This window comes from Loxodonta africana, chromosome 10, assembly GCF_030014295.1.
Source record: "Loxodonta africana isolate mLoxAfr1 chromosome 10, mLoxAfr1.hap2, whole genome shotgun sequence".
Classification (NCBI taxonomy): Eukaryota; Metazoa; Chordata; class Mammalia; order Proboscidea; family Elephantidae; genus Loxodonta; species Loxodonta africana.
In genome coordinates, this window is record NC_087351.1 from 108,542,542 (window position 1) to 108,567,708 (window position 25,167).

A 25,167-nucleotide genomic window follows, 5' to 3' on the forward strand; every position below is an offset into this window, starting at 1 on the left:
TTTTTGTCTGGGTTCTGTAGGCATGTGAGTTCAGGGGCCCAGATTGAGAGCGAGCTCCTCACTTTTATAGATAAAGAAACTGAAGCTAAAGGAAAGTTGGCAAATATGCCCCTCCCCACTGCCACCATGGTAGACATCACCAAGATGTTGTGGAGCTCTTTCCTTGATCACAACCTCAGAGTCCTTCTTAACACCATGCTCTCAGCAGCCATTCAGGTCACCTATTAGGTACTTCTGGGCTAAGCAATTTAAAATTGCCCATATCTTCTTGCCTAAAGTCAGGAAAGGCATACATCAGGGTTGTATCTTTTTATCACACCCATTCAATCTGTATGCTGAGCAAATAATCCCAGAAGCTGTACTGTATGAAGAATGGGGCATCAGGATTGAAGGAAGACTCATTAACAACCTGTGTTATACAGATGACACAACCTTGCTAACTGAAAGTGAAGAGAACGTGAAGCACTTACTGCTGAAGATCAAAGACCACAGCCTTCAGGGTGGATTATACCTCAACATAAAGAAAACAAAAATCCTCACAAGTGGACCAATAAGCAACATCTTGATAAATGGAGAAAAGATTAAAGTTGTCAAGGATTTCACTTTACTTGGATCCACAACAAACACCCGTGGAAGCAGCAGTCAAGAAATCAAAGACACATTGCACTGGGAAAATCTGCTGCAAAAGACCTCTTTAAAGATTGAAAAGCAAAGCTGTCACCTTGAAGACTAAGGTACACCTGACCCAAGCCACGGTGTTTTCAATTGCCTCATATGCATGCGAAAGCTGGACAATGAATAAGGAAGATCGAAGAAGAATTGATGCCTTTGAATTGTGGTGTTGGCGAAGAAAATTGAATATACCACGGACTGCCAAAAGAACAAATAAATCGTCTTGAGAGAAGTACAGCCAGGATGCTCCTTAGAAGCAAGGATGGAGAGACTACATCTCATATGTTTTGGACATGCTCTCAGGAGGGACCAGTCCCTGGAAAAAGATATCATGCTTGATAAAGCAGAGGGTCAGTGAAAAAGAGGAAGACCCTCAACAAGATGGACTGACACAGTGGCTGCAACAATGGGCTCAAGCATAACAACGATTGTGAGGAGGGGGCAGGACCGGGCAGTGTTCTGTTGTACATAGAGTCACTGTGAGTTGGAACAACTCGATGGCACCTAACAACAACAACAACCCTGCTCTGTTAATCTAAAGGCCTTGCTCTGTTTTCTGTGTCGTAGTCTTCGGATTGCAGGTTAAGGAGATACCAACAGGCTACTTGCTATGTTGTGCTCTTGCACGTTCTTGATCTCGCAGGAGGCAGTGTGGCAAAGGGGTAAGGCTGGAGGACTACTGGGCCGGCTGTGGCCTTGAGGATGTCTTTCTGCTGCTCTCAGCCTTGTTTTCCTCTTCAGTAGAATACCCCGTTGCCATCTAGTCGGTTCTAACTTATAGCGACCTTGTAGGACAGAGTAGAAGTGCCCTATGGTGTTTCCAAGGAATGCCCAGTGGACCTGAACTGCTGACCTCTTGGTTAGTAGCTGTAGCTCTTAACCACCTCACCACCAGGGTTTCCTTCAGTAGAATAGACACAATAATACCTTTAATGTCTATTATAAGAATCGAATGAAATAATGTGGGAGGAATTACCTAGCAAGCTGTGAGTGTTGTGTTGTCATTTTATTAAGCCTGGTGTGAACTACCCGTTAAGCAAAGGGCTCACTCTCTGGCGTCCCCGACATAAATTAGGGTTTTGATACCCGTTAACCCATAGTTTGTGGGAGGTGCCTCAGCACCACAGACTATACATTTTTGTTTGGCTTTCCAGGCCTTTGGTGGGGGTCGAACATGTCTTTCAGCAAAAGCATGACTGTAAGAAGAGATTTCTTCAATGAAGTGCAATCTCTCTCTTTTTAGCCCCTTCCCCGGCCCCAAAAGGCTTGCTTCACCTTGGTTGTCCTAGCCCCCACCTTCTCCTCACTGCCCACAAAAACACCCAATAGCCCACACAACAATGCTTTTCTCTCTAAGCTCAGTAACCAAAGGAAGCTGAAAATGACACCTCCCTGTCGCCCTTGCTGTCAGGCTCTAGACGTGACCCAGGTTTTGCCCACCCAGACTGTCCTGGATCCTCGGCATGGAGGCGAAGGACGTGAGGAGACAGCCTGACTGGGGCATCTGTTTTGTCGCTGTGGGTGGCAGTGGAAGGGGCGTTATTATTCAGGAAGAGTGAGAAACTTGCCCCAGGTCAAATTCCCTATAGATGGGGCTATTGTCGTGTGCTGTCCTGTTGATTCCAACTCATAGTGACCCTACACGACAGAGTAGACCTGCCCCATAGGACTCTCAAGTCAGCAGCCAAAGGTAGACTATGGTTTCATGGGGATGTTTCAAAGCAGATGTCACCTTGGTGTAACATTTGCAAAACGCAGGGTGATTAGTATCATTTTGCCTATAGGACCATTTTCCGCATTCTCTGCCCATACCTTCAAAAGTTCAGGGGACCCAAAATTTCCTGCCCTCTCGTGAGACATTGGCAGAGGCCACAGTGAAGACCAAGTTGGATCTGGGAGCCGGGACCAGGCTGCATGCCAGAATGCAATTGGAACGTCCCACCAGCAGGGGGTTCCTGGGTTGGCAGCTCCTCTGTGTGGCGGCAGCAGCTTCCTCCATCAAGGCTGGGAGCTGTCCATGGAGTCTCAGAGTAGAGTCTACTCCTTCCAGCTCTCCCAACTATTACGTCAGAATAAATCCCTCTCACCATAAAGCAGCTGGAGTCCATAATTGAGCCCTGACCAGTTCTGGAATCTGCCCTCAACAAGTATCTGCAGGACATTGCAAGCCGTAGGGGACACCCCAGATCCCTAACAGTAGTTACAGAGCAGGGAGCAGCCAGTACTTTGGGATCACACTAAGCATCCTAGAGAACGCCAAGCTCTGATGGCTAAAGGGAGACGTTTCTTCAGAGTCTGATGTGTGCGAGGCAGCTGGGATGGGGACTGAATACCCGGTTCCCAGTCATTGAGTGTTTACTACATGCCAAGCACTGTGCAAGCCCTCTACATGTATTAACTCATCTGGTTTTCAAAACCATGGTCCTTTGCTAAAGGCGTTATTACCCAGGAAGAGTGAGGAACTTGCCCAAGGTCAAATGCCTTATAGACGGGGTGGTTGTCAAGTTAATTCAAACTTATAGTGTTTTTTATATGACAGAGCGGAATGCCCCATAGGGTTTCCTAGGCTGTAGTATTTGTGGGAGCAGATCGCCAGGATGAGTTTAAACCACCAACTTTCCGGTTGGCAGCCAAGGGCTTAACCACTGTGCCACCAGGGCTCCTTATAGACGGGGTTGCTGGGAGCTAGATGCCAATCAGACTGACTCCGAGTCTGTCCGATTCATTCCCATTTTTAAGGAAGCAAGTCAAGGGCAAAAGACAACTCTTACGTTTTTCCAAGACCATAAAAAAAACAACATATTTTTTAAAAATAAAATTTTCATTAGAAATAATTTCAGAAAAGTTACAAAAATAGCACAGATTTCCCATATACCTTCGCGCAGTCTCCTCAAATGCTAATATCTTGCATAACCATGAGACATTCGTCAAAGCCAAGAACTGCACCCCGGGACAATAGCACTAACCCCACTACAGACTTTTTTCACCGGGTTTTCCACCCTTGTCCTTTCACCATTTCAGGATGCAATCCAAGACACCATGTTACATTTAGTACATGTATACATACATAATTTTTTTTTGTATCTTACTTTCTCTTTTTGACATCCCATCACCTCATTCCAAAGCAAAAGGGCTTCAATTATTTGCACATGGCTAAAGGACGGGAAACACATTTGCAACACGAGACAGGCTGTGTCATGGGACAATTTGGAACAATTTCCCTTGATGTCCATTGGTGGAGGAGTCTCCCATGATATGTTGGCAGAAGGCCACGGTGAAGACCAGGTTTCATCTGGGAGCAGGCACCAGGATGCATGCCAGAGCGCAATTGCAAGGTGGCACCCCAGCAATGGAAACCCCCCAGCCTGGCGGGGTCACTCCCCTTGAACATAATCAAGGGAAGCAGGGTGGAGAAAGGGCATGGCGGGAGCCAGGGAAGCCAGCACAGGCGAGGCGGTGTCAGAGAAGGCCGACAAGGCCACGCAGCTGAATAACAAGCTCGCCCAGGGGTTTTCAGAAGATGATGAATCTCTCCAATTAAAAGTGTCACTGTTGGGTTTGGAAGCCAAGGATGAAAACAGAGCTATGATAATTACTTCCATAGGATTCCTGCTTGTGAAAAACTACACGGTCATAAAAGGGGATTAATCGCCCAGCCAAGGAAGAAGAGCGAGAGGGAGCTACGTAAAGGCCTAGAAACCAGTGTCTGCTTAATTTCACTTTCACAGTAAGCTGGTTCCCCAAAAGGTGCTAAATTAAAATGAGGGCGGCTGAGTCTGACTTTCCCACAGAAACAGCGTCTTAACACTGAGGTTCCTGACCCAGAGTTTGATGCCTCTTTTGTAGAAATAAACATGCACACCATGTTTAGTTAATATAAATGAGACATGACAGACCTTTACATTACAGGGAATTAAGGCCTTTTAGAATCGGTTAAACCGGGAAACACCATAACCAATTCTGTGCACGCCCAAATGGTAGAACATCCCAGTGGGCAAAGCTCTGTCTTTCTTTACAGGATTTGCTCTATTTGAGGGGGGACAACTAATGCAAAGGCGAGGGGACCCCTTATCCAGGGCCCAGAATTTGCAAGGGTTTTTTTTTTTTTTAGGACATTTAACACTACTCTAAGACTTCAACCAGAGTCCCTGGCTGGTGCAAACGGTTACTGCACTAGGCTGCTAACCTAAGGTTGGAGGTTCGAGTCCACCCAGAGGTGCCTCAGAAGAAAGGGTTGGCGATCTACTTCTGAAAGCAGCCACTGAAAACCCTATGGAGCACGGTTCTCCTCGGACACACGAGGCGTCGCCACGAGTCAGAGTCAACTTGACACCAACTGCTCTTAACACTTTAACCAGTGGATCCTATTCGGGGGTGTTCGTATTGTCCTGAGCTCAGCTCCGTGTAAATGGGACACTAATTCTGCCTGGAAGCCATATTTTAAAACAAGGCAGCCTGACCACACGTCATCTTTCTTCTCGCACCTCTTCAGACAAGCCCTGGATTGTGAGGATGGTGCAGGACCAGGCAGTGTTTCCTTCTGTCGTACATAGGGTCGCTACGAGTCGGAACCGACTCAAGGGCACCTAACAACCTAACAACAACAACATCCAGAAATGCCTGGTGCACTCACTCTCTTCCTTTGTGAATTCCTTGTAGCCGATGTAGGACTTGCCGCAGGCTGACAGCGCAAAGTCACTCTGCCATCCGAGGCCGGCAGCTGTACGAGCTGGAGCGCCAGCGGCTCCACCTTTCCGCCTGCGGTTAAACATGGAGAGCACGGGCCACTCCTGTTAGAACAGGCTCCTTGTCCTTCGCTATTCCTCTGCAATGCTGCTGCACCAAATCGGAAACCTGGAGACCGATTTGAACCTTGTTCAACTCCAGGGCTTGCGCTGCTGAACTGGTTTCCAGAATCTAGAAGGTTCTAAGTCATTTCTTGTTATTCACAGTTCTGGACACCGCTCGGTTTGTTTAACACAGCAACTAAAGCTTTTTCTTTTCCTTAAACCCGCCACTGAGGAGCGAGGCCTGGTAACTGCATTGCTTCTCCCCCGAGGGGCCCTTCTCTCTCGTCCCAGAAGGTGAGAAAGGCTTCTTCAAGCAACAGATAATGCGGAAAAAGCCTTGGGAAAGCATCACAGGCCTGATTAAGATAACGGCAGATTTAAAACAACTCTTATTTGGGGGAATAAATTATGTAAGAGGCAAAGCCTTTGCGTTTTGAATCTTTGTAATGGAAGTGCTCTAAACTGAAGCCTGTGCCCCCTACTTTCTTAAGCAGAAGATCATGGATGTAAACTACTCTTTTCTTGGCAAGCCAGGGCCCTCGGGAGGAAAATTCCTACAAGTGTGCTGAGTCCTGGGTTCTCTTCGTGGTTTCCTGGACCTCCGCACACACAGGAAAATAATAGCTTCCACTTCTCCTGCATCTAAGAACGGCCTCCCCTGATCGTTTGCAGCTTCCAGTCCACTGTGGGCTGGAAAACCAGATCCCCAAACCTAAGAACTGTTTGTTAAACAAACTGTCACTGTAGGGCTTGGATGGAGGAGCTGAGAGTTAAGCGGTTGGAAAGGTCTAGTTTTACTTCCTTGGTGCCTCTGAGGATCCCATCCCTGGGTGATACAAATGGTTCAGGAGCTTAGCTGCGGATGGAAAGGTTGGAGGTTCGAGTCTACCCACAGGTGCTTCAGAAGAATGGTCTGGAGATCCAGTTTGGAAAAAGCAGCCATTGAAAACCCTATGGAGCACGGTGCAATTCCGACACACATGGGGTTGTGTGAGTGGGAATGGACATCACGGCAGCTCATCGCTTAGAGTGTGTTTCCAAATCCACCCTGCCTGCCCCACCCCTGAGAGTGTGGCTGGTGAGGTCAGGGAGACGCTGGGGGTGGTGACGAAGATGCTTCCCAGGGGATGCTGAAGTTCACCATGGACTGAGAAACCCTACTCAAGGGGGTGACTCTCACCCTGAGTTCAGCTCTGCATAAATGGGGCACTAATTCTGCCTGGAAGTCATATTTTAAAACAAGACAGCCTGGCCACATGTCATCTTTCTCCTCTGACTTCTTCAGACAAGCCTTTTACTTCATAAGAATGAATTTTCAGAACACACCATGCTTCATAGACTAAAACATACATATTTTATTTCCAAACATAAAGGAAATAAGTTAAAAAAAAAAAAACAACAACAAAAACATCACACACCATCGTTTAGAACACTGCTCCTTCTAACGTGGACAGCAGGAAGAAGACGAAAACATCTGTGTAACTTTAAAATACAGCACTGAGAGGAAAGCGGAGGCACCCTGGGTCCCCAGCGACAGAGCAAGGGGGCAGCCAAGTCCCCCAGCCGGCTTTGGACTTGATATGAACCGAGATAACACTCAGAGAGTTGTCTGGCTCCCATACTGCTTTGCCTTCCCAGAAAGCTTAATTTATTGCAAATGCATGTTTTACCATCACAAACAATGCGACCAGAGTGGATATGGTCCCCTGTGCACACTGTTTACATAATAGAAGGTTTTCAACGATGAAGCTGATTTGCTTTCGATGCAAAAAACCACTGAAGCAGCATCTACACATGCGTGCGCGTGCACATGTGTGCGTGCACACACACGATACCACAACCTGGTCACAGTGGTGAACCAGACCACTCCACCCAGGTAAGCAGCTGGCAGTACAGGTTAGCAGTCTGCGGGTAACCAGGCAAGCTTGCTCAGGTGAGCCTGGCCGTAGGGTGGCGCGTGTGCAGGAATGCGGCTGAGCCTCCAGGTGGACTCTGAGGAGGCTGGTCCTACAGCTGAAGGGTGATGAGGGGGGAAGGGAATCAAGAGCCCCACTCTTGGGGAAACACCAACAGTTTTCAACAAGCCGAGCAGTGCCATTCAGAAGCCGCTGCATTCACGGGTAACAGTCCACTTCCACGCTCTTCCAAGTGAGCAGAACTAACAGAGCCATCAGGATGGGTGCTTTGCAATGAGAAGGTTGGGCTTTGGGACTTGAAATTCGGGAAAAGTACTTACTCCTCCCAACTTGCCATTTTTCCCACTTCTAACACACAGACACCCACACAGACACACCTACACACTACACACATACACATACCACACCACACAGACACCCACACAGATACATCCACACACCACAGCCACCCATACCATACGACACACCACACACCACACAGACACACCTACACACTACACATATACACATACCACACCACACAGACACCCACACAGACACACCCACACGCTACACACATACACATACCACACCACAGATACCCACACAGACACACAGACACACTACACATACACATGCCACACACCGCAGACACCCATACAGACACACCCACACACTACACACATACCACACCCACACATACCACAAACACCCACACACTACACACACACACCCCCTCCCCCCACACACAGAGAAACACACAAAGGCACACACACAGATACACATACTGCACACTCAGAGGGACACACACCGGCAACCCCCCCCCCACACCCACACAGTGAGAGAGAAACAAGCAAACTTAGGATGCAAAGAACTAAGTCCTCCTTCACAAGCAGGAATTAGCTGCCTCTGCTTGCTACCCTGAGAAAAAGAGAGGCACCATTTCTATTCCAGTCACAGAAATTTCCAGAAACTGGAGTCTAAGGGTTCAGTTGGCGAAGCTTCCTTCCTGGGTGGAGAACGGCAGAGGGTTCCCATAAGAGGCTACCTGCTGGGCCCCAGGGAAACACTCCTGGCTCCAGTGTGGTCTTCCCCAGGTCCACAGAGCCGGGGCCCCGTGTTGCTCTGAAGCCCAGGCTGGACATGAAGTCACCCGGCTGTGCTTCAGGATGGAGATGTTGGTGTAGGACGCACACACACACACACACACACACAGCATTCGCACGCACATACAACCTCCACTGTCCGCTTCCTCCTCCTCAATAAAACTTCGAGAACAAGCACAGCCGGGGCCTCTACAGAGAAAATACTTCTTTCTTCTTGAGTAGGAGAACTGGACCTGCTTTACAGGCAGCAACCTCACAAAGCCAGACTCTGTCGTCTGTTTTTCCGGGGGAAAGTGGACAGACGGCCAGCGACTGCCTGTACCCCTGACACTTCGTTCTTTGCTCTTGCCAGCTCCTGATGGTGGTGGGAGTTGAAGAAGCCCCCAGCAGGAGTAGACATGGGAAGAAAACCCTGCTGTCCCTGCCCTGGAAGGCCAACCCCTCTAACTAGCTAACCAGCTGCAAAGTAGCAGCAGCCCGGCCCCCAAAGGACAGAAAAGCAACTGAGGCTGGAGGACAGCTCCACGGAGCAGCAGGGAGGACACGGGCTGGAGCCAATCATGCCTGGATTCAGGTCTGAAAGGACCGCTCTCCGCCTGCTGGTTGCCTTCAGTCAAACTGCTAAGCTTCTCTGTGTACCAGCTTCTGGTTCTATAGCCCAGGCTTTTGGAAGGAGCGAGGGCTGTATTGCAGACCCCCATTTCTCATCCCACTTGAGGGCTGCAGGCCTGTGTCCCCTCACCCCCACAGAGCAGCCGGGAGCGGGCTGGCCTGGTGTCCCTGTGAGCTGAGCACAGAAGTCAGCACTCCAGAGCGGAAGCCCGGGATCCTTTAGGGAGCTGATCCCACCCGTCGTAAGTGCTGTCCCATCTGACACGGTGCTTAGGTACCAACCTGTGAGCAGCTATGATATTACCATGACAACCGAAAGGCAGGCACTGGGGACGCAGAATCTGCTGGCTGTTCCTCAAAGCGCCGGGTGCCCCGCTGTAAGCTTTCTTTCAGACCATGACTTTTTGGGGTTTTGTTTGTTTCTTTCTTTCTTTTTAAAAATGAATTTCCCCTTCTCCGTCCCTTGGCAGACAGGAGTTTCTCCTGTATGTTGAAACCGAAGGAGAAAGGACGGCTGGTTTGCAGTCCTCTGATTGTGGCCCTGTGCTGAGGAGCCCGTTGGTGTCACAGCCCAAGCAGCTCCTTTTGGGGCAGAGGTGGAACAAGCCCCTCCCAGATGCTCCCCGAGCTGCCCGTGCTCACAGGGGTGAAGTGGGGCGCAAGGGGCCATGTCAGGGCAGCAGGACGGCATGTCTGAGGACCAAGGGACACAGACCCCAGGGCTAAGTGATGTGCCCTCAGGACCTAGGCCTTCAGGGTGAGGCTGTCACCTGGATGTGGGCAAAGGACAGGCAAGCACCTTCTTCCACTTGGAGCGAGGCCTCTGCAGGGCAGAGAAGTGCTGTTTGTCACATGCCCCTGAGGGCCAGGCCCTGCGCTGGGGAGAGCCGCCATTTTGTCCTATCATCAAGCCCAGGCAGCAGGTGGGAACGCTGTGCCCAGCGTGATAGGACCTGGACTCAGATCCAGTGGGCTGGACTGGGCAAAGCCTGGGCTACTTCAGAGACCTGTGAAAGGTCCATTTGCCTGACAACCAACGTCCGAGTCGGAATGACCTTGCATTATGCTGGCACATCAGCAAGATTCTAACCTGTGACCAGTCTCATCCCCCAGCTGACAGGTGGGCAGAATTACAGGCCTGCCATGTCCTTGTTCCCAGGCTGCAAGGAGTCCCCAGCCTCCTTCCCCAGAGCTGCCCAGGGACAAGCACCCTCAGATACCCTGGTCCCTGCTAGGACCTCTGCCCACCGCTCAGAGAAAACACATTCTCCAGGACCCACTCCCTCTGCATCCAGGAGGGGTGGTGGGTGTCGGGAAACACTCCCCTCTGGTTTTTTAATGCAACTCAAGAAAGCACAGCTGAAGCCCCCACCTTGTACTGGGTGCTGGGGACAGTGACAGCACTCAGGCCCCTCACAGTAGGGTGGAGTGGAGTTCCCCTCCCAGGTGGCAGGAAGTCTCACTTCCCTGAGTGGTGTGAAAATGACCATAGACAACGCTTGTGACTAGGCTACTGGCGGTGGCTCCTCTCAGAGCAGAGGCCTAGCTCCGTAGGGGGACTGACAGGGATGGTGCAGGCTTGGGCTCCATCCCAGCCAAGCACTGGCAGAGAGCTTCTTGCTCGTGGAAGCCTGTCCCCAGAGGCGACAGGCACTCAATCCTAAACAAGGGCTTTACCCATTGCCGGCGAGTTGATTCCAACTCATAGTGACCCTACAGGAGAGAGTAAAACTGCCCCATAAGGTTTCCAAGAAGCAGCTGGTAGATTCGAACTGCCGACCTACGGTTAGCAGCCGAGCTCTTAACCACTGCATCACCAGGACTTTGGGGGTCAGACAAGCCTGATTCAAATCCCACTTCTGCCATAGGCCAGTTTCTTACGATCTTTAAGCCTCGGTTTTCTCATCTCAAAAATGGGGGTAAAGTAATATCAAACTCTGAGGGTTGTAAGAATTAAATGAAATATGGCTTGTAAAGTGCTTGCCAAGGGGCCTGGCACTTGCAAACACCAAGTGAAAGGTGTTCTTTGCTCCTGCTCCCATGGTTCCCTCCTCCCCTCCTACCAGACACCTCTGGGTGTCTCCTGGCCTCCACCTACCTGTCCGTGCCACAGCCACTTTTCTTCAGATAAAGGGGTGACCTGTGGGATTGCTGTGTCTTTGTCTCTCTCTCCCTCCTCACTGCCCTGTCTTCCCCTGTCTGTCTGTATCTTTCTCTCTGCCCATCTCTCTCACACTGGTGTGCACACATGCACACACGCACGCGCACACACACACGCATGCACATGGACAGCTGGGCAGTGATGGCCACATTTCCTACCTCCAGCTATAAGACCCCTGTCCCTCTGGGACAGAGGAAAAATACATCTACACAGATTCCCCTCAATGCCTTCTTCAAACAGCACTTTAAAGCTTTTCGTGGTGGTTGTTAAAGAGGCTAGAAAATAAAGTCTAAGAATAATAGCTGTCTGCACCCACTTTAAGCAAAAGAAAAGATTACGTTTGAAAAGCACCAGTGAACAGACTGTTCTATCATATCACAACTGTATTTATATAAAAGTAATGAAAATATCAATTCTCTTTTATAAAAAAAAACAGCTACACAAACAAGCAGAATTTAGGGCATTGTTATCAAAGTTTAAAAAAATAGAGACGCTCCCTCCCCACCCCACATAGCTCAGTCCCTCCTCCCCAACACGAAGCACAGATGACAGGGCAGTGATGCTGGGCTGCTTTCTCTTTTGAAGTTACTGTTATGGGGTGGGTGGTGCTACCAGAGGCAGGGCACCCACGAGGTCAGGTGATCCAATTTCAGCTCTGGCCTTGCCAGTTCTCACCACATGGCCATGAGGAAGTTATGTCCCCACTCTGGGCCTTCTGGGCCTCAGCTCTCCCATCTGTGAAATGTGAGGGTGGGAACGGGAACGGCCAAAGGTCCCTTCCATAGCTCAGACCTTCCAGGGAGGGACAAATCAGCCCGGCACACACCTGGCTTGGTGGCCTGGGCCTGCAGGGTTGGCTCCCTCCGCCCCTGGTTTCCAGTAATGCCAGCAGAGAGGGGCCTGGTGGCTTGGTTGCCAAATAGCTGGAGACAAGTATGTTTTCTGAGTCAGTGCCAAGTGCTCCCCTGCCCAGCTGACACCCAGATTCTGGGGGACAGAGTGTGCAAGACAGCAGTGGGGAGAGCGCATGGCCCTGAGACTCTCTTGGGTCCTCAGTTTCCCCTCTCTTTAAAGGACCCTCTGGGTTTATAACACTTTATGATTTCAAAGTCCAGTATAGTATAAGGACTGAGGAATTCCTTCTTGGTCTCCTATTTGTAGCTTAACAGAGAAAACCCATTCGTAAAAAGAGGCATTAAGGATTTTTTAAAAAGGGAAAACTTAGTGTTGGTTTACAGAAAGTGTGATCCAGTTTTAAAGTTTTCTGGAACCATCCCGGAATTCCCTGGGAGAAGAAAGAGACCTGTTTCTGCCCTCAGGCCCAGAGGGTGTCAGCCTGGCCCTTTCCCAGGTGGTACGCCGAGGACAACTTATATGGGTGGCCAGATGGAAAACCTAGTTTGGGGGTATGTGGGGGGCATTCTTGGCCCAGCGGACCCACCTCTCTGCAAAGCCCCTTCTGGGAGGGGAAGGGAGAGCCAAGCTCAATCTGCCTTGGTCCCTCGGTCCCCAGCTCCTGTGTGGCAGGTGCTTCCTTCCCTCTGTCCTTCAGCTAGACCACTCAGCCCAAGAGGGACAGCAGAGACCGTCCCTCCCTGGCACTGGCACATGGTATGCTGCACCAATTTGTTTCTCCATTCTGCAAGGGCATCTCACAGTGAGGCCGCTCTCCTTCCCTTCTCCCTAACAGAGCACGTGAGCAGAGCTCAGCCTTTCCCGAAGCCTGGGAGCCTGACCAAGGGCATTCATCAGTGGTCTGTGCCTGCACGCTGCCGGGCAGAGGGCTGGGGCTTGGGCACTTAAGCCTCAACTGTGCCTGGCAGTTCTTGGTCTGCTCTGTGCAGCTCCTCCTTTCCTCCCCTGATACCAACCATCCTCCTACTTGTCACCTGTCACTGCTGCCACCATGCCTGCTCTGGTCACCCCCACATCTACTTCGTATCCACAGCCTCGAATCCACTGCTATCTTAAAACCTAGACAAGTGTGTTTGTTCTGATGGTGCCTGAACTATGAGTCGCTGGGCTCTGAGTGAGGGCCGGTGGCACAATTCTTTCTGTGCTGACGGCTCAGGGGCCTTGTCGCCAACACTTGGGTTTGGGGGTTGGGTTCCAGATAAGAGGTTGCCATATAAGTGTCATGTTATTTTCCCTGATTTCTGGGGTGGGCTGAAGACCAAGGCAAAAATGCTGCAAAATCCCATCGGAGGAGCAAACTGCTAGGAATTTTCCCGACTACAAATAGACGGATTATACACGAAATTATACAGACTGAGCGTTTACATATACAGCATATAAAAAGTCTATACATTAGTCCCTAGCCGCACATACATAGACATTTAGTATAAATAGACCAAGACAATACTGTATAAAAAGTGATTTTGTCCTCGGAGCAGGGACACAGTGCTCATACGGATGCGTCTCTGTGCTCTCTGGTCTGCCCTGTTTCCAGTTTCCCAGGCATCCTCCAGAGGGGCCGTGGGGCTGACGGGAGGCTGGAGAAGAAAGTCACCCGTGTGGCCCAGGGGCTAGGTGGGTGGGGGGCCGTCGTAGCGGAGCATGAACTTGAAGGAGCGGGCGAAGTTGTTGGCCAGCGTGCAGCTGCGGCCCTGGTCCCCGACAGGAAGCAGGAACAGAAGGAGCAGGAAGAGCAGCAGCAACAGCTGCACCGGGAGCGCCATGCAGCACACCTTCCGGAAGAGGGAGCCGAGTCCTGGCCACTGCCGCGCCTGCAAACCAAACGGGCTGTGTGAGTCGGCTCAGGGCCTCTGAGGGGGTGGGGAGGCCCAGGGGGGTGCCAGAAGCAGCAGGGGCTCTGGGCTGACTCTTCGACCCCACCACCTCAGTGTTCTCATCTGTGAAATGGGGCTAATGTAAGTCTTGCCAGCCTCAAGGTTTCAAACCATCCAAGGAGTGAAAAGAAGAAAAAGTAAGTAAAGTGACAGGTTCTGCCAGTTCTTGTGTCAATCTCTGTCTGGTGTATAAGAGTGCTGGGGTGTGAATCTTGAGAAGGTCACTCAATGTCTCTAATCTTCAGTGTCCTTGTCTATAAGTGAGGTAATCGTGGTAGCTACCCATCTTAGTCATCTAGTGCTCCTGTAACAGAAATACCACAAGTGGATGGCTTTAACAAAGAGAAATTTTTTCTCTCACAGGTTAGGAGGCTAGAAGTCCAAAGTCAGGGTGCTAGCTCTAGGGCAAGGCTTCCTCTCTCTGTTGGTTCTGGGGAAAGGTCCTTGTCATCAGTCTTCCCCTGATCGAAGACCTTTTCGGTGCAGGAATCCCGGGTCCAAGGATGAGCACACTCCTGGTTCTTTTTACTTGGTGGTATTTTTTTTTTTTGAATGAGGTCCCCCGCCTCTCTGCTCACTTTTCTCTTTTATATCTCAAAAGAGATTGACTCAAGATACCTAATCTTGTAGATTGAATCCTGCCTCATTAACATAACTGCCTCTAATCCTGCCTCATTAACATCATACAAAAAAAAAAAAACCCAAACCCACCGCCATTGAGTCGATTCCAACTCATAGCGACCCTATAGGACAGAGTAGAACTGCCCCATAGAGTTTCCAAGGAGTGCCTGGTGGATTTGATCTGCCGACCTTTTGGTTAGCAGCCGTAGCACTTAACCACTACACCACCAGGGTTTCCATCAGAGGTAAGATTTACAACACATAGGAAAATCACATCAGATGACAAAATGGTGGACAATCACACAGTACTGGGAATCACGGACCAGCCAAATTGACTCGCATTTTTGGGGGATGCAATTCAATCCATAACCCTACCTCATTGGGTTGTTGTGAGGATTAAAGGACACAGAGCCTAGCACACAGTAGGTGCTCAGGAGCTGCTGCTGCTATTATTGAACATCGTTAACACCACCACTCCATCATCATCATCATCATGACTTTCTTCTCCTTCCTCTCCTTCTCCTTTTTCTGCACCATCTTCATCATCATCACCAGCACCATATTCATCTTTAGCATTTTCATCATTATCAACATCAGTGTCCCCTGAAGATCAGTCTCACAAGCCCAAATGTCTGGTGGACATACCTGCCGCAATGTCCACGGAAATGGTCAAAGGACCGTTTCCTAAATTCAAGACAGACTGGTTGGATCGTGGCTGTGTGGGATGTATGCGACTGCCAAGGAATGTGGGGTCAAGAGCTGGCCACTCACTCAAGAAAGCAGAGGCCCTCACAGCTAAGACGTAGCATGGTGAAGGGCAGGTGCCCAGCTTTAGAAACCTGACAGACTGTGTTCCGATCCAGCCTCTGTCACATAGTATCTACACGACCCTGGGCAAGTCAAAAGTATCTTTGAGCCTCTTTTTCCTTCTCTGTCAAAAGGCATACTCCCATATGACAGATTGTGGCAAATACTCAAAGCAAAGTATGTTTATACCTCAATATAAAGTCTTTAAGCTCTTATTCCATTGCCATCAAGTCGATTCTGACTCATAGCAACCCTCTAGGACACAGCAGAACTACCCCATAGGGTTTCCAAGGAGTAGCTGGTGGTTTGAAACTGCTGACCTTTTGGTTAGTTGTAGCATTTAACCACTGCACCACCAGGGCTCCAGCTCTTATTAGTGGTACTATTATTGTAGGACCCATCTATCTGTTGGCTTTTTGAAGAACCAAAGATTCACCCTCCAGGGCACCAAAAGCCACAGTCCAGTGATGATGATGACAGTAATGATGATGATGGGGATGATAATGGTGATGATGGTGATGATGATGGTGATGATGATGATGGTGATGGGTGATGATGATGATGGGGATGATGATGGTGATGATGGGTGATGATGATGATGGATGATGATGGTGATGGATGATGGTGATGATGGGTGATAATGATGGTGATGATGGGTGATGACGGTGATGGTGGGTGATGATGATGGTGATGATGGGTGATGATGATGGTGATGATGGGTGATGATGATGGTGATGGTGGGTGATGATGATGAGGATGATGGGTGATGATGATGGTGATGATGGGTGATGATGATGGTGATGATGGGTGATGATGATGGTGATGATGGGTGATGATGCTGATGATGATGGTGATGATGGGTGATGATGGATGATGACAGGTGATGATGGTGATGATGATGGGTGATAATGATGGTGATGATGGGTGATGATGGAGACAATGGTAGAGATGATGGTGATGATGATGATGGTGATGAAGAAGCATTGCTAACTGCAAATGTTCCTGGGAGGTCCTGACCTAGCACTTCTCTCAACACCTTATGTCTGAGCCATCTCATCCACTCTCCTGCCTCAACTATCTGCTCCAGATCAACACTCTACACTGTGCCTCCAGCCTCAAACTTTCTCACTCACCAAAGTCTTAGACACTGATCGTGTAAAAGCAGGCTTCCTATAGCCCACACGATGGATAAGCACTGCTGGCTGCAGATGTCACCAGTGACTTCAGGAGGGTGATCATTGTTCTAGCAGCCAAGTGAGCCCGAGTTCCCTGGGGGTGGGCTGTCTCATCCGACCACTGCTTGGGCTCAGTCAGATCCAGCTGCTGTGAGCCTCCTGCCTGCCCACTCTGCTCGACTCAAGTCTGTGGGGCCTCTAACTTGACTCCTGACATTTATTGTTGACTTTGCTGATTCCAAATCTCTGACCCAACCTGGGAGAGACAGGGAGAGACAACATGCCTACCCCCAGCCTGGGGTTTATACCACAACTAAAAACCTGTTATTAATGGTCTCCCAAGTCAGAGGTTTGTTTACGAGTATCCTATTTCTGTTTGCTCCTCCATTCCCAAAGCCAACACTTTGCTTATTTAAGTGAGGGGTTATGCCTTGGCCATGATCCTTTGGGAAGAACATCTCCGAAGGTTCAAAATGTGTTTCCGCTTACAAATCTTACAAGGGATGGTCTTCTTTAAAGGACTCCTGCTGCCTGTCTAGTGACTGTTCGGTCAGAGCTTACTTCTTCTCGTCACTCTGAGGGACCCGAATTCTAAAACACTCTTTAAAATAAGACACATTTTAATATGACTCTCAAGTGCTTAAAACACACACACACAGCTACACACAAGAAGGGGCATGAGCTACCTTCTAAGAACCCCACAAGGAAGTTGACAATCTCAGCTCTTCCCAGATCCAGGAGCCTCTCTGTGCCTCAGTTTCCCCACCAAGTTAGAATATCCAAAGAGGCTCCCTCAGGAGGTGAGAAGCTCCCCATCCTTTGGGGTACGGAAGCTGAGGGTCGATGAGTATAGGAGACGGTGGGGAGGAAGCAGGAGACATTGAGTAGGGGAAGTAAATGCTTGATAGAGGCTTAGACCAAGAGTCCTTCTAGGTCAAGCATGAATCTGAGACTCCAGGCTTCCGTGGAGTTCAGATGAGATGAGTATATCAAGACAGTACATGAGACCTAATCTGCCATTGATGAAATGGGATGTGGTTTAAAAAAAAAAAAAAAAGGTTTGGAGCCCTGGGTTCTAATCCTGGCTCAACCACCCCCTAGCTGTGTGACCTAAGACAAGAGTGACTTAGCCTCTGTAAGCCTCAGTTCCTTCACCTGTTGAAAAAAAGAGGAAAATTACATCTGCCTACCAAGGTCATAAGAATAAGTGAGGTAGTACATGTTGTTTAACGTGCATAGTAGGTGCTCAATAAACGTCCATTTCCTTCCTCTTCTGCCTGATGGAAGCTGGGACACAGGCAGCTCCTACAAGCCCCACAGAGCTCCCTCCCCCCAACACCCAGAGAAAGGACGTCAGAGATCAGGCACCATACACCTTGCAGCCCCATTGGAGAGGAAAGCATGCCCTCCTCAAATGCTATGTCTGAGCTCCTTGAGGGACCTCACTTCCTCCTACCACAGGGCCTTTGCACAGGCTGTCCCTCTGCCCAGAATACTCATTTTCTCCTTTCCCTAATCTACCTGGTTGGCTCTTCCTGATCCTTCTAATCTCAACTCATGAGTTGATTCCTCAGGGAGAGCTTCCCTGGGCTTGAAACCCAAAAAAGTCCCAATTACACATTCTCATAGCAACTGATATCTTTCCTTCGGATGACTGGTTAGGGTATGTGTTCCCCTTGACTCCTGCGGCAGGGAGCATGTTGGTTTTGTTCATAGCTGTGTCCCCAGCAGCATTCGATAACTATTTGGCAAGTGAATAAAATAATGAATAAAAGGGACCAGGGCTCCTTCCTTTCCTGTGCACTTGGCCATCTGCTCCTCCCTTGGTCCCTATGAGGTGACCATGGAGACACTTGCTGACTGATGTCTGTGAACTGTTCTCACGGGTCCTGATGGTTCACCCATGACATCTGAGCTATACTCATCATGGACACACCACATATGGCCACCAAGGCCCCGAGCTTGGCTCTCCACTCATGGGCTTCTGGAACCCCTTCAAGAGCTCGGTGAGGTAGGGTTCCTTATGCCCATTTGTTGTTTTGTTGTTGTGTGCTGTCAGGTTGATTTAGACTCATAGCGACCCCGTAGGACAGAGTAGAACTGCCCCATAGGGTTTCCAGGGCATCTTTATGGAAGCAGACTGCCACATCTTTCTCCCACAGAGCTGCTGGTGGGTTTGAACCGCCAATCTTTCAGTTAGCAGCTGAGTGCTTAAACACTGTGCCACCAGGGCTCCTGTAAGTAGACAAGCAGGATTCAAACCCCCATCATCGCTCCAAAGCCCAGGCTCTTCCCCACACAGCATTTCTCACAGGAAACGGCAACCAGAACAGCCCCAGAGACACCCTGGGCTCTGTTGTATGCCTGGGTCTGCCGTGGCCGGTCCCACTGTGGAAAACAGACCCCATTACCACTCATGGGTCCCTCCTGGGAGCTGGCCAGCTTGGACCTCATTCTTCTACCACAAAGATGCGTTCGGCGGCACCCAGAGCTCACGGGGGCGCTGTACAGCCTGGCAGGATGGGGTTTTGCTGGCAGTAATGATGGGCAGTCCTAATGTGCCTCAGGAAACTCCAACTCAGCCATTTGTTTGGTCCTCTGGAGGCACTTTGATTACCTGTGCTAAGCCACATGCCAGCTGGCTTCCTCCATGTTTCTTCGAGTCCCCAGAAGGGTGTGGATCTGGGGCCACCACATTTCTGAGACAGCTTCAACAAGTCCTCGGGGTGACTGCGGTCCCCAGGCTGGGTCCTGCCCACTAAGACCGGGCTTGCTTGTTCTCTGAGTTCTGGTGCCAGGAGCCCTGAGTTCCAGCCCAGGGCTCATCTCCCGCGAGGGCTGAGAGGTTCTGCATGGTTCCCAACCAGGGACAGGATGGCTGTGGCTGGGTGGGGCTGAGTCCATTTTGTCTCTTCCCTGGGACAGCTGTGCATGGGATGGTCCCACTACAGAGCTGTATTTTTCCAGAAGCCTGGGTGGGTTTGGAAGAGGGAGGCGAGACCCTCGGAGCTGGCCTTTGGAAGTAGTTTAGGTAGCTGGTGGGCTGTTCCTCTGGATGTAATGCTCGGAGTGAGGGAGATTGTGTCATGATTCAAGCAAAGATGGAGGCTCCTTCAGGAGCAGATATGTAGGCATAAGGCTCCCCTCCTCCTTCCCCCTCCGCTCTCCTCCACTCCTCTCCTCTCCCCTGCCCCTTGCCTTTCCCTGCCTTCCTCATCCTTCCTCATCTGAGATCTCACCACGGCCAGCCTCTGAGCCCAGGGCTGGGACCAAAGTCAGCGAGCGTCTAGGATGACCCAGAGGCATCCAGACTGGGAAACCTGGTGGTCAGTGACATCTTCTGAGATGGGGACCCGGATTCGATTGGGAGTGGGGGATATGATGAGGTCAGCGGGCCGTCTACATGTACACACTAACGTGGGCTGTGAAGGAAAACAAAACAGGAAACCCTCAAGCAGAGACTTGCCTTTAAAGAGGGGTCAGGTTGGTTGTGACCTGGCTGATGAAGAGAAGCCTCCCAAATTCTCTGAAATAACTAGGCTTAAGTGCTTGGCTGCTCACCAAAAGGTTAGAGGTTCAAGTCCACCCAGAGGCACCTTGGAAGAAAGCCCTGATAATCTGCTTCCGAAAGGTCAAAGGCATGAAAACCCTATGGGGCCGTTCCCTTCTGACACGTGGGGGTCTCCGTGGGTCAGAACTAACTCGACAACCACTGGTTTTAATAAGACGCCCCAATCCCACAGATGTGAAATTGTGAAAAAACAAGGGTCTTAAAGTCTATGAAATCTGGTCAATTAAATAAAATGCCACCCTTAGGTCACCCCACATCTGGATCTGCCCCCAACCACCCCGGCAGGGCACGAGAGGTGTGTGTTCTCTGCTCCTGCAAACCAGCAGCTGGCCCTGCCGCCAGTCACCTAGACAAACAGAAGGATTTGCAAACCTCTTCTGAAATTAAAAGTTTGTCTCGGAGAACCACACCACCTCGAGGGGCCAGTGCAGGAATCGGGTCTACTCCCAGCTCAACTGCAACATTTCCCGTGTCTGTGCCTCGGGAAATCACATGGAGTGTCACCAAGCTGGCAAGTGCGTAGGCAGCTGCAAGTTTAATAAATCTTAATTATTCTGTTTGTATAAACAAGCTGGCTGAAGCCGTTGACGTAGCTGGAGCTTTCAATGACTTGGTGCACAAAGAGAGAGGGAAAAACCTGGGTAGAACCCACTGCTCATAAATAATTAGCTCTGGGGCAGAATTTTTTCTTCCCTTTGGACTAAAAATAACATATGGGAGGGTTTGAAGTTGGCAGGGCTACAGCCTTTAAAGACAGCACCTATTTTCTACCTGTCAGTCCTGTGGGTGTGTGTATATACGTGTACATGTGCGCACACCCACACACGCGCATGTGCACACCCAACCAGCAGAAACAACAGGAGACTCAGACCAAGGGGAGGACTTCCTTTGCTCTCAGACAGTGGAGCTGGGATAGTGTCTGCAGAACTCTACTGGGTCCTCACTGACATGGCAACTGAGCCCTACTGTGTGCCCATCAGTACAGCAGGAACTTTGCCTGCCACCAGCTGACCCCCATGTTATTCCTTGGGAAACTGAGGTTAAGTGACTTGCCAAAAGGCACGCACACTAGTGATAGAGGCTGAATTCGAACCGACAGGCTGAAGCAGCGATTCTCAAAGTGTGGTCCCCGGACCAGCGGCATCAGCAGCACCTGGGCACTTACCAGAACTGCAAACCCTTGAGCCCCACCGAGACCTACTAGACCAGAAGCTCTGCAGACAAGGACAATCAATCTGCTTTAACAAGCCTTCCAGGTGATTCTGAGGCACACCCAAGTTGGAGACGCTCTGGCTTACAGCACAGCCTCCCAACTAGTAGAGGTTAGGGGTGTGCCGCTATTGGTGCCATCAGGCTGCAGGACAGCCACGGGGCTGGGACAGCCAGGACAGGGACCGTGAGCAGTTTAAACCTTCTCCCCCACGGCACTTGTGGAATGATCGTTTTCTACATGCGCCATGACGTGAAAAGGATGGAAAGCACTAAGTCCAAACTTCATGGCTTGGGTCCTCTGGTAGCCACATCTCGCGCTCTGTGTCTCACCCACGCTGTAATCTTTCAACGTCTTCAGTGGACCCCATGATGTTGCCCTGCCATGCCTTTGCACAAGCTTGTCCTCCTGCTCGGGAGGCCCTCTCCTCACTCCCACCCCAACTATTTACACCTGAAGCTCAGGAATCTTCTGGGAAGTCTTCCCTCAGTGTCCATCAAGGTGAGCTGAGCGCCGCTCCCACTCCTGCTGAGTCCTGCCTCACTTACCAGCTGCCAGTGCACTGTCTTCTTTCTGTGCCCTGCTCCATCTGCCAGACTGTGAGGTCCCCAAGAGCCCAGCAGGTATATTGTTTACCTCTTCTATCTGCAACCCGTTATCAGAAGGGATCAGTCCCTGGAGAAGGACATCATGCCTCGTAAAGTAGAGAGGGTCAGTGAGAAAGAGGAAGACCCTCAATGAGATGGATTGACAGAGTGGGTGCAACAATGGGGTCAAGCATAAAAACGATATGAGCATGGTGCAGGACCGGGCAGTGTTTTGTTCTGTAGTACACAGGGTCGCTATGAGTCGGAACTGACTCAACGGCACCTAACATCTATAACCCACCCCTTCAAGCCCCCAAAGCCATTCCAGACTTGGCAAGGACTCAGTCAATGTCAGTGGGGCAAGTGCCCAGCTCTGAGGGTGTGAGTGCTGCTTGAGGGCTCAGCAGCTCCAAGGGGTGTGTCTACCACAGGCCAGAATGCACACCCGAGCTGGGTGCCTTCATCGAGCAAGTCAGTTCGCACTTTCCTGTTCCTGGTGTTCTCACAGAGATAATAATGCCTTCAGCGTGTTCACGGGAGGGTTAAACAACCTGCAGTCACCCCAATTTAGCATAGTTGCTGGCACGCAGTGGACGGTCAATAAGTAGCATTCATCTACCCCTTCCTCTTTTGTCCCCTATGGAGCCCTGCATGTCCCTCTGTCACTAGGGTGGCCACACGGTCCAGTTCTCCTGGGACAAATCTGGTTTATACCTGTTCTCATGCTGTAATTATTAATAGATCCTCGTTCTGTCCCCAAAGTGTCCTGGTTTTGGGTGATAAATACCAGGTTTCCCCCTCTACCACCGAGCATCCATCCGTGAGTTTGTTGTACTGTGGTGGCTTGTATGTTGTCATGATGCTGGAAGCTCTGTTGATGGTATTTCAAATATCAGTAGGGTCACCTATGATGGACAAGTTTCAGTGGCGCTTCCAGAAAAAGGAAGACTAGGAAGAAAGGCCTGGCAATCTACTTAGCCAATGAAAACCTTATGGCTCATTACAGAACACTGTTCTACTTGCTTGCTTTGGACACAACATCGGGAAAGATCAATTGCCTGAGGCGGACATCATGTTTGGTGAAGCAGAGGGTCAATAAGGGCAAGGGAGACCCTCAGAGAGATGGACTGGCACAATAGTGACAACAGTGGACTTGAGCATGCTGGTGATTGTGAGGATGACACTGGACCAGGCAACATTTTGTTCTGTTGTATATAAGGTTGCCATGATCCGGCGTTGACCATAAATACTCCTCAGACTTGATGGAACCTTCCAGAAAGCCCCCGAGGCCTGCAGCCTCACAGGCCCACCACCTCTCCAGGCACCCTGCCCTCTAGCTGTGTGGAGCAGATGGCAGACAGCGTACCTTTCGGAATCCAGTCAGCTCCCCAGGAGAACTCTGTGTCTGTTATTTTAGGGAAGGAGAGGAAAAGGAAAAAAAAAAAAAAATTAAGTGAGTGAAACTTAAATCCCAACGGAGGCTGTAATGGAATATTCATTTTGTCAGGGGAGTGTTTCTCTAAAACTTCTGGTCATCTGGACAGGCTGAGCCAGCAGGTGATTCGATTTAATGAGCTTTGTAACACACTTTGGGCCCAAGGGGGATTCTGTCTGGGAAGGCCTCAGCCCCGGCGGCTGGGGGCCCCGCGGGCCTGGCTGGGTCTGCGCTGACATCTAGTGGCCAGCTCAGCTGTTATGGGGCCAGGAGAGCCTGGGCACAGAAGCTGGGCATCTGGGGCCTGAGGAGCTGACAGTGCCCTGGGAGGCCACCTCACTTACCCCTTCCTTGGACTTACAAAACATAGTCCCTGTGCCTCAATTTCCTCATCTGTTAACAGGGAACGATAGTAGTGTCTCCTTTAAAGAGGGCTTTTATGAAGACTTAGAGCCCTGGTGGCGCAGTGGTTAAGACCTTGGCTGCTAGCCAGAAGATCAGTGGTTCAAATCTACCAGCCGCTCCTTGGAAACCCTATGGGGCAGTTCTACTCTGTCCTATAGGGTCGCTATGAGTCAGAATCAGCTCGACGGCCCTGGGTTTGGTTTTTTTTAATGAAGACTTGGTACCTAATAAAAGGTCAATAAAATTTGTCTATTATTATTATTTTAGCTATTTTTATTTAGTGTGAGGAGACACTGAGGCCCAGAAGGAGAAGGGCTTGCTCAAACTCACAAAGCAAATTCATGGCAGAGTGCAGCTAGCCCAGTTCTCCTGATCCCCAGGCCAGTACACTCCTCCATCGTGCCTAGGACACAAGGGAGGTGTTTTAACGCCAGCTCTGCCACATACTAACTGTGTGACCGGGGTGAGTTACTTAACAGCTGGAAGTCTCACTTCCCCCTCTGGGGACTGGAAATACTCTGGCAGAGGGTGCTGTAAGGACTGAGCTAGAATAATGCACACCAAGCTCTCAGCCTAGTAGGCACTAAGCCCCTGAAACCTCCGTTTTGATGATTATGGTGGTCATTACTGGGGTTCCAATCTCATGGGGTGTCTAAAACCAAACCAAACCTGCTGCTGTCGAGTCAATTCTGACTCATGGGGACTCCACGTGTTACCGAGTAGAACTGCCCCATAGGGTTTTCTTGGCTGTAATCTTTATGGAAGCAGGTCGCCAAGCTTTTCTTTTGCAGTGCCACTGGGTGGGTTCGAACCGCCAGCGTTTAGGTTTCTGGTCGAATACAAACTGTTTGCATCACCTGGGGCCCTTAGGCTAAGATGGCTAAATGATATTGTACAAGCCAGGGGCCTCAGGCCATAAAGGGTCACCTCAGCAGGAATAGGGAGAGTGGAGTGTTGGCAAACCCTGTCTCCCCAGGTGAGCTTGGATCCAGACATGGTACCTTCCCCAGGGAGCTGGGATGTGGCCATCATTAGCACCTACCAGCAGCTGGCTGGAGTCCTTGAGCTTGGACTTGTACAGCATCCACTGGTAGCGCAGGTCCTCCAGCTCATCTGAGGTCCCCCTTGCCGGCCCGAGATGAAGGAGGTTCTCAAAGAGATGCTGTCCTTCTGGTACCCGAGCCTCCAGCTCCTGGGGAAAAGGCAGCACCATGGTACACCTTCCAAATGGCCCTGATGGTCCCTCCTGGCTGATAAGAAGCGACCAATCAAACTTCACCAGAGATAAAGGCACACTGGAAGGGTCAGGCAGAGCCTCACAGTGACAATCC

The 25,167-nt window shown here is 50.3% G+C and overlaps 1 protein-coding gene and 1 pseudogene across 7 annotated transcripts in view; both read right to left on the reverse strand.

Annotated features, from left to right (window-relative positions):
- Nucleotides 1-8,228: 8,228 nt before the first annotated feature.
- On the reverse strand, nucleotides 8,229-9,766 carry LOC111750213 (putative uncharacterized protein encoded by LINC00341; annotated as a pseudogene).
- Nucleotides 9,767-11,596: 1,830 nt separating this feature from the next.
- SYNE3 (spectrin repeat containing nuclear envelope family member 3) overlaps nucleotides 11,597-25,167 on the reverse strand; it is a 108,480-nt gene continuing 94,909 nt past the window's right edge. For 6 of the 7 annotated variants that reach the window (XM_064292920.1, XM_023546540.2, XM_064292918.1 and 3 more), the window contains 3 exons: nucleotides 24,879-25,028; nucleotides 23,363-23,401; nucleotides 11,597-13,962 (listed from right to left, as the gene is read on the reverse strand). In XM_064292920.1, coding sequence (XP_064148990.1) covers nucleotides 13,762-13,962; nucleotides 23,363-23,401; nucleotides 24,879-25,028 — 390 coding nt within the window. In that variant the 3' untranslated portion in view covers nucleotides 11,597-13,761. The other variant, XM_064292921.1, reaches the window with a different exon arrangement.